Here is a 9,269-nt window from a genome sequence, read left to right on the forward strand (position 1 = left end):
GTGAAGCAGGTAGTCAGTAAATATTAACAACATTAAAAACAAGTCATTTGTCGTTTCCAGAGCTCAATTGACTGAGCGACATTGTAATACAGATGCTCCTCACTTACCAACCGGGTTCCGTTCTTATGACCCGGTCGTTAAACAAATTGGTTGGTAAGTGAGGCGCATGCGCACCAGTGCAGGTCTATATTCGGGGAAATTTCCCCGAACATAGACAAGTTCACCAGAGTACCAGAACGTTCCCCGAACATAGGTTAGATGGATTCCCTGCTCTGGTGCGCTTGTCTATGTTTGGGGAAATTTCCCTGAACATAGACATATGCACCAGAGCAGGGAATCCCTCTAATCTATGTTCAGGGAAAATTTCCTGAACCTAGACCAACTCTCTAACGTCAGGAATCCCTTGAGTCCCCACGCTAGAGAGCTGGTCATAAGTGCGAGCCGTCGCAAAACAGGCAGGTTGCAAAGTGAGGACCACCTGTATAATGTTACACCCTTCCATCATTCTTACTGACTACACAATCCAAGACTAGAAGACTTAAAGCTCTGTCTGTTAAGGGAGAAGGTACAGACTGCCAAGTCCGTTACAGCTTCTACTGCACTCTGTAAGCATCAATAAGAGGTGTTGCAAGAAAACTGTGAGCACTTTAAGGGGCCAATATCAGATAAGGAATTGTGACACACCAGACCATCTTGTAGTGATGGCAGTGAAAGTCAGACAAATGTAATTAAAGAGACAACTACCAGCAACCAGCAGAGTCATGTAATATGTGTATTAGTGGATCTCACATAGAATCTTCCTCCCAACTACAGTCAGGATTCTACAGGGTTAACAAGCTGAAGTTGAAGGAAGTTGAAGTTTGCGTAATAAATTGTACATGGCTTATGTAGATAAAAGTCAAAACACGCCCAACTGATTCTTGAGAAGAAAATAAAAGTTTCCTTTTTTCCCCATCAGTTTTCAATAATGGCGTTTACTAATCTAAAAGATGAGCTGACTTGCTCCATCTGCACGGACATCTACACAGATCCTATAACCTTGATATGTGGACATAGCTTCTGCAAGAGCTGCATCATCCAAACATGGAACAACCAGGAGGAGAGAGAATATTCCTGCCCTGAATGCAGAGAAAGGTTTAGGTTAAAACCTGAGCTTAAAATTAACTGCAGACTGCATAACATATCTGTGAGTTTCAAACCTACTTGTACAGAGCAGAAGAAAATTAGGGTAAAATGTACTTATTGCATTAACAATCCTGTACCTGCAACTAAAACATGTAAGCTGTGCGAAGCTTCTCTTTGTGAAAACCATTTAAAGAAACACAGCAAGTCAGCAGCACACACTTTGATTGAACCTACCACCTGCTGGTGGACGAAAAAATGTGCAATCCATCACAAGATCCTGGAGTTTTACTGTTCTAAAGACGCTACATGTATCTGTTTGTTTTGCATCGAAGCTGGAGAACACCTGGAACATCAAGTGGAGACTCTGGATGAGGCCTTGGAGAGGAAGAAGAAAATTTTAATACAAATCCTGGAAAAACTAACCTCAGAGAGAGAGGAGGTTGACAAAAGAATCCAGAATCTGAATGATCACCGGAGAGAAGTTCAAGAAAAAGCTGCTGGTGTAACAGAGAGACTCATTGCCCTGATTGGGGACATAAAGGAACAACTGGAAGTCCTAGAGAAGAATGTTCTGGAGGAGGTCTCCAGACAGGAAGAACAGATCACCCTCAGAATCTCAGAACTAATCCAGCAGCTGGAAATAAAGAAAGAGAAGATGTCCACCAAAATATGTCGCTTTACGGAGTTGTGTAGTATGACTAACCCATTCATGGTGTTACAGGAAGAGGAATTGAATAACACGGACCTTCCGGATTCTGAGGAAAGAGACATTAAGGGCAAACGGGAAAATGGTACATATTTTAACTCTTTAGGGGATCTGGATATGCGTCTCATCTCCGCAAACTTACACCCTGGCTTAACTGATATTGTGAGTCAACTAATGAGACAGCTCAGTGTTCCAATGGAAATGTTACTGAATGCAAACATGGCTTCGGATATATTACTGGATGTAAACACAGCTGGTAATTTTTTAACTATATCAGGTGACTTGAAAACGGTGTCCAAGTCAGGCATTTCCCAGATACACGAACAAACACAGCAGAGATTTCAGTGTCATCAGGTTTTAAGTACCAGAAATTTCTCCTCAGGTAGACATTACTGGGAAGTGAAGTGCAGTAAAGCAGGGGATTGGAGAATAGGCATGGCATATCCAAGTATAGAAAGGAAGGGAGATCAGTCATTCCTTGGATACAATACTAAGTCATGGGCTTTGGAAAAGTGGCAACATTCTAAACATTATTCAGCAATACATGACAGCAAAGAAATCAAGTTATCTCTCCAACCTTCTTCTCAGAGAATAAGGGTATACGTGGACTATGAGGCTGGATCACTGTCCTTTTATGAGGCTGGTGGCTCTATAAGACACCTACATACCTTTACTGCCACCTTCACTGAGCCTCTTCATGCTGGGCTAGGGTTATGGAATGATGTAGTCCTGTCAGTTTAAGAGCTCTATCCATTTTAAAATCCCTTCGAAAGAATAAAGAGCTAGTAATACAAGCCAGATTGTAGATGAGACGTTTTAGATGATCATCCCACACACTCTGTGTTACAATGTAAGCTGGGGTCTTGCTAGACAGGAAGGGGGTTGACAAGGACTGGAGCTCCATGTAAGGTCCTGAAAAGCCCCAGTTCTAATTTGGGATCCATTTCATTGTTAGCCTTTACATACGTTTCCAACATTTCAAATAGACAAAGAGGGATACTTTAATTTTAGGTGTGTGAGTGCAGGTGTGGCCAGAGGCAGGGCTCTTCCGAGACATTTTAGGTGACTTACCAATAGCAATTTATGCAACTAAAATGTAATTTAGAACAAGAACAATGTATTTTATTTACACAGACTGATTTCCAGATATGTTGTAGTTTAAACGCCCATTAACCCCTTAACGACGAGTGACGGACGAGGTCCGTCACTCAGGGGATTGCCTTAACGACGAGTGACGGACCTCATCCGTCACCCGTTAAAATTAACCCCAGATTGCCGCAATCGCGGCGATCGCAGGGTTAATGGTGCTCCGGTCTGCCTCTGTATTAGAGGCAGACCGGGAGCACCGGATCGGGCTGTCCCAGCACATGTGCCCGCTCTGACAGCATGTCAGAGCGGGCACATGTGCTGTGTATACTCACCTTCCGCCTCCCTGCACTTCCGGGCTCAGTGTGAAGTGCAGGGAGACGGATCAGTGCTGATCTGCTTCCCTGTGTAAAAAAAAAATAAAGTTTATTTAAAATCCCACCCCCCTTTACCATTTTAATAAAAAAATAACCCCTTCCCTGCCAATTGATCACTGACTACAGTGATCAATTGGCAGGGATTACATTTTACTATGACCTGAATTTTTTTTTTTTTTTTTTTAATTCTTTATTTTTTTGTGCTTGGTAGAACATGGGTACAAAATACATTTCAGAGCAAATTAGTAAAATGGGAGCAAGCAGGTACATGGTTTAGTGTTAGCGTTCATATTTCAAGTTTGTAAGCACATTTTCTCTTAACAAATAGGTATAGTGACATGCCCAGGGTGAGTAGTGTTGTGGTTGGTCTGGTAAGGTGTATTTACTTTCCCTAGGGGATACTCCAGGTGTGTGGGTGGCATGAATGTAATCCAGGTTAGTGCAGGTATGTGGGTTTGGATGCTCGTGCGTGCTCGCTAGCGGAACATAGTAGATTTTCGTGGTCTGGCTAGTGTGGAAGTGGTTCCGGAGAGCGATGCACCCTGTGTGGCATCTTGTGTGTCCCCTGTAACCCTGGGGATGAGGGGGGGGGAGTTAAGCGGAGTGGCTAGATTCTACAGTAAGCGCCTATAAACTCTCTATCGTGTGTCGCTGCAGTCTAGATGTGCCTCAGTGACATATGTGTAGAGGATGAATACGTGCTGAGCCAATACATATGGATTATCATTGCAAGGTAAGGAAAGAATAATTGCATTGGAGCACCGAGGCTCGTATACAGTACAGCAAAACATGAAAACATTAAGATAAAGAGAGAACTTGGAAAAATAAGAAAAATAAGGGAAAGAAAAAGAAAACCAGGGAGATGCAGCAGTGCCATTTATATGTGGACAAAGTCACGGGTGTGAGTGTTCATTGGGGGATACCCCATCTCTCTCACGGGTATCAGGTTTTCACACTGGCAGTCCCTGCTCTGTAGTGAGCGTTACCCCTGGTTTCAGTCCCTGGTCGGGGTCAGGTGGTAGGTGTCGGTGACTCGGTGGTTGATTGGTCGTGTGTGGAGCCGTCGTCCTGTTCCCAGCTTTCTGGTTGGCTCGTGGTCATGGAGGTGAGTTGTGGGGATTGTAGTCCCAGTGTCCGCAGGAAGGTGGGCGCTCCGGTTGGGTTTGTGAGATGGTGTGCTGTCCCGTTGTGGTGGACAAGTAGTGCGCCTGTGTTTCCCCATCTGTAAGCGATGCCGGCCTTGCGCAGGGACGTTGTCACCGGTTCGAATGACTTTCTCCTTAACAATGTGGCTCTTGTGACATCCTGGAAAAAAGAGAGCTGAGAGCCCTCAAAGGCCAGAGGTGTTTTGCCTTTTATAGCGGTCATTATTTGGATCTTGTCTGATGTTGTCGCCAGGCGCATGATAACATCCCTTGGCATGTTGGGTGGTATGCGGGTGGAGCTGGTCACTCTGTAAATCCCGTCCGGGGTTATCTTTTTAGCGGCTAACAGTGTCGTAAGTAGCCGTTTTACATATTGCGGCAGTTCCTCTGTCGTGACAGCGATTGGGATGCCCCGGATTTTGATATGGTTCCGGCGTTGTTTGTCTTCCAATGACATAATTTGGCCGGCGAGTACATGTTGCTCTGCCTGTAGGCGTTGAATCGAGTCCTGGAGGGTGGACACGGTGTCCTGTACGGTGGTAATATCAGCTTCCACTGTTGTCACTCTCTCTGTGACCGACTGTATGTCTTTTTTGACTATAGCGACATCAGCCGCCAGCAGCTGTTGTATGTTGGTCCATAGGGTTTTCAAGTCGCCTTTAGTCGTGGGGGCCGAGTCGTCCTGGGCCCCTTGCGGCGGTGTGTGCTCCGCCAGAGGAGTCCTGTTTGTATTCGGCTCCTCGCGGTCAGGCTCGGACGGTTGCTCGGGAGGAGGGCGGTGTGTGGTGCGCGCCGTTTCGGTTTGTACCGGTCGGAGCCACATCTCGCCAATATCCCTGGCTTGAGTGGTCGCGCTTGTTGCAGGTTTGTTTGATCGGCGGCCCATACCCGTGGTGTCCGGGTTCAGGTTGGGTGCGTGGTACCCTAGTAGGCTTCCGTCTAGGTAGGCCTCCAGGCTCTGGATGGGCGATGCGCGGTAGGCCGCGGATTTGCGCCGTTGCCTATGCTGCTTGGGTGGTTGGAAAAAAGGCATCAATCGATGCAGCAAGGAACGCTGATCAACGTCAGGTATTTTTCGCTGTTTGATGGTGCTTGGTGTAGGGGATATTCGACGGATTGTTTCTGGCTATGGGAGAGCAAGTTTAGATGGCGTCTGAACAGGATGGCTTCCAGGCTCCGCCCCCTGAATTTTTTTTTAACCCCTGAGGGTCAATTCTTTTTTTTTTTTTTTTTTAACCCTCAGGGGTTAAATTTATTTTATTGATTAATTTAAATATTTTAAAATTATACATTTAGCTAGCTGGGGAGGGTGGAATTTAGTGGGGAATTTGGGGATTTAGTGTTAGGCTAACTAGGGGTTAACGTTAAAAAAAGTTTTAAAATAAGCTTTAAAAAGTTAAAAAATTAAGTTAAAAAAGTTTTAATAACGTTTAAGCAAAAAATTAAAAAAAATAAACCCCTTACCCAGTCCAAATAAAAATTAACCCCTTCCCTGCCAGTCGATCACTGCCTACAGTGATCAAAATACAGATCACAGTATTATACTGTGAGCTAATTTTTTTTTAACCCCTGACGATTAACTTTTATTTATTTTTTAACCCTCAGGGGTTAAATTTATTTAATTAACTAATTTAAATATTGTATAATTAAATATTTTGCTAGCTGGGGTGGGTGGGAGTTATGGGAAAATGGGGAATTTACTGTTAGCGCTGCTTACTGCTAGTTAGGGGTTAACGGTAAAAAAAAAGCTTAGAAAAATGTTAAATCTGTAAAAAAAAGTTTTACGAAAGTTTAGGAAACTTTAAAAAAAATAATAAACAAAACAAAAGTTTAAAAAATAGTTTTAAAAAGTTTTAAAAAGTTAAAAAATACATTTAATAACGCTCATTACCACTACACCTGGTACAAGCTAGCGGAAAAATGATCCCACGCTAAGGTTCAAAATATGCCTTTTGAAATACCCTGGGATGTCTTCTTTAAGAAATGGTATGGCTTTATGGGGTATTTGGATTATATAGCCTGGTAAAATACTCTAAAATGGGACATGGGCACAGCGTAAAAATTAAAAGTTTGAAAAAAAATGGAATGGCTGTGTCCCAAATGTGCCCCTCCGATGTTCACATATACCTGGCAAAGGTACATACGGGGGTATTTTTGTACTCAGCAGACATAGCTGAGCAACATATGAAGTATTATACAGTGGTAGTACACATAAGGTTTGCAAAATATACTGTGCAAACTCATTTTGTGTGTCAAAAAGGCTAAGGTTCAAAATATGCCTTTTGAAATACCCTGGGGTGTCTACTTTAAGAAATGGTAGGCCTTTGTGGGGTAGTTTGAATTTAAAACCTGCGAAGATGCTTGGAAATTGCACATAGGCCCATCGTCAAAATTAAAAGTTCGGTAAAAACTGATATGGCTTGGTCTCCTATGTGGCACTGTAGCTTCACGAAATAGTGCCAAAGACATTCATTGGGGGTGTCTTTTTACTCAGAAGACTTAGCTGAGCATAATTTGGGGGTTTTGAACTTAGTGGCACATATGAAATATACAAAATGGCCAGCAAAAATGCAATCCGTATGTAAAAAAAATGCCCAAAATAATTTTTTACCACATACTTTGGCATATATTGGTGGAAAAAATGGGGGCATGCTAAGGCACAATATGCACCTTATGAGCTACCCTGGAGTGTCTACTTTTACAAATGGTAGGCCTTTGTGTTTTTTTTTATGAACAGTCAAACTGTTATAATACCCCAAATGGAAGCATAGGCTCATTAAATCCGTCTCTCAAAACTCTACTGTGAATACTGAAAAGAGCAGGTCTCCTGTATGGCACTGTAGCTTCACGAAATAGTGCCAAAGACATACAATGGGGTTGCCCTTTTACTCAGAAGACTTAACTGAGCATAATTTGGAGGGTTTGAACTTAGTGGCACATATGAAATATACAAAATGCCCAGCAAAAATGCAATCCGTATGTAAAAAATGCACAAAATTATTTTTTACCACATACTTTGTCATATATTGGTGAAATAATGGGGGCATGTTAAGGCACAATATGCACCTTATGAGATACCCTGGAGTGTCTACTTTTACAAATGGTAGGCCTTTGTGGGGGGGTTTTGAACAGTCAAACTACTATAATACCCCAAATGGAAGCATAGGCTCATTAAATCCGTCTCTCAAAATTCGACTGTGAATACTGAAAAGGACAGATCTCCTATATGGCACTGTAGCTTCACAAAATAGTGCCAAAGACATACAATGGGGGTGTCATTTTACTCAGCAGATGTAATTGAATACATAATAAAACTTTGTACAGGAATAGCACACACCAACTTTACAAAATACACATGAGAAGTTCTTTGTTATAAGTTTGTGTGCCAAAACCCCCCAAAAATAAAATTTTACTCCAATATTTAGCAGAGGTTGGCGGTGAAATGGCTACGTAGAAAGTGTCAAAACAACCTTAGGTAAATAGCCTGTGGTGTCTACTTTATATAAATATATACTTTTGTGTGGCAATTTTGTTTTCTTTTATGGCTATTAAGCTTACAAGACAAACATACCAAATTCTAAAATCGCTCCACATTAAAAGTTTATTTTACTCCTTGTGCTTTGTGACCTGTAACTACCAAAAAAAAAAACTTAAAATCCCAGACACATTATATATTCTGTAAATCAGAACAACTAAATGAATTTATTTTTAATTACTTTCCTTACCCTGCACTAATTGTGCACACATTGAATTTTTCTGTATTTTTCTTTTATAATAAATAAGCATTTATGTATATATATGTTACATCAAATTAAAGCCCTTTCTGTCCTTTAAAAAAACGGTATATAATATGCGTCGGTGCAATAAATTAGTAAAATGCAAATTACAGTTGAACACAAACAGCAAAAAATGCAAAAAATGCCGTTGTCATTAAGTGAAAGACAAGCTTCTGAAGCTCTGTCCTTAAGGGGTTAACATAGAATGTGACGGCAGATAAGAACCATTCGGCCCATCTAGTCTGCCCAATTTTCTAAATACTTTCATTAGTCCCTGGCATTATCTTATAGTTAGGATAGCCTTATGCCTATCCCACGCATGCTTAAACTCCTTTACTGTGTTAACCTCTACCACTTCAGCTGGAAGGCTATTCCATGCATCCACTACCCTCTCAGTAAAGTAATACGTCCTGATATTATTTTTAAACCTTTGTCCCCATTACTGGAAGTGTTGCAGCTGTGGAGCACTTTTATACACTCAGACATATCAACACTTTGGAGCTCCTAGAATAGAGGGACTGGGGGGAAAAAAAGTGACGGAGGGATTTGGTCTCCAAAATAGGGACTTACTCTCCTAAATAGGGACAGTTGGTAGGTATGATGTAATACTCAGAGAGAACCGAGTTAGACTCTGTCATCTTCCCCGTTCACTCCCCGCACAGAAACAGGAAAGACTGTAGAGACTAACTATCGGTTTTCAAACACCGTCTGAACCAAGATGCCTGTATGTGGCTGAAGGGTCCAGTCATATCCTAAAGGCAGGGGCTAGTTTTTCTCATATATATATATATATAATGAATTTAAAGCAAAAAAAAACTAAACAAAACAATTTATTTTCAAAACTTGATGGAAGGATTACTAGATTTAAAAAGGTTTATGGTAGTTTTGCCACCTAGCAATGCCCTGGAATGTGAGTGATTTGTATACAAATAGTAGAAGTTGTTTTAGTGAAATCACAGGTTTGATCTAGAGTCTAGTCTATGTCGTCTATTATTTTTAGCAAGTCATCACGGTGCCGTATGTAGTTCAAAGGAGTTGGCATGTCAAGACTGTT

General features: G+C 41.8%; 1 protein-coding gene across 1 annotated transcript; it reads left to right on the top strand.

The window, feature by feature from the left end:
- The first annotated feature begins 967 nt into the window (after nucleotides 1-967).
- Nucleotides 968-2,804, top strand: LOC134599165 (E3 ubiquitin-protein ligase TRIM39-like). The gene has a single exon (XM_063444944.1). The coding sequence runs from the start codon at nucleotides 968-970 to the stop codon at nucleotides 2,570-2,572; it is 1,605 nt and encodes a 534-aa protein (XP_063301014.1). The 3' UTR covers nucleotides 2,573-2,804.
- Nucleotides 2,805-9,269: the final 6,465 nt, after the last annotated feature.

Source organism: Pelobates fuscus, chromosome 1, assembly GCF_036172605.1.
Source record: "Pelobates fuscus isolate aPelFus1 chromosome 1, aPelFus1.pri, whole genome shotgun sequence".
NCBI classification, from domain to species: Eukaryota; Metazoa; Chordata; class Amphibia; order Anura; family Pelobatidae; genus Pelobates; species Pelobates fuscus.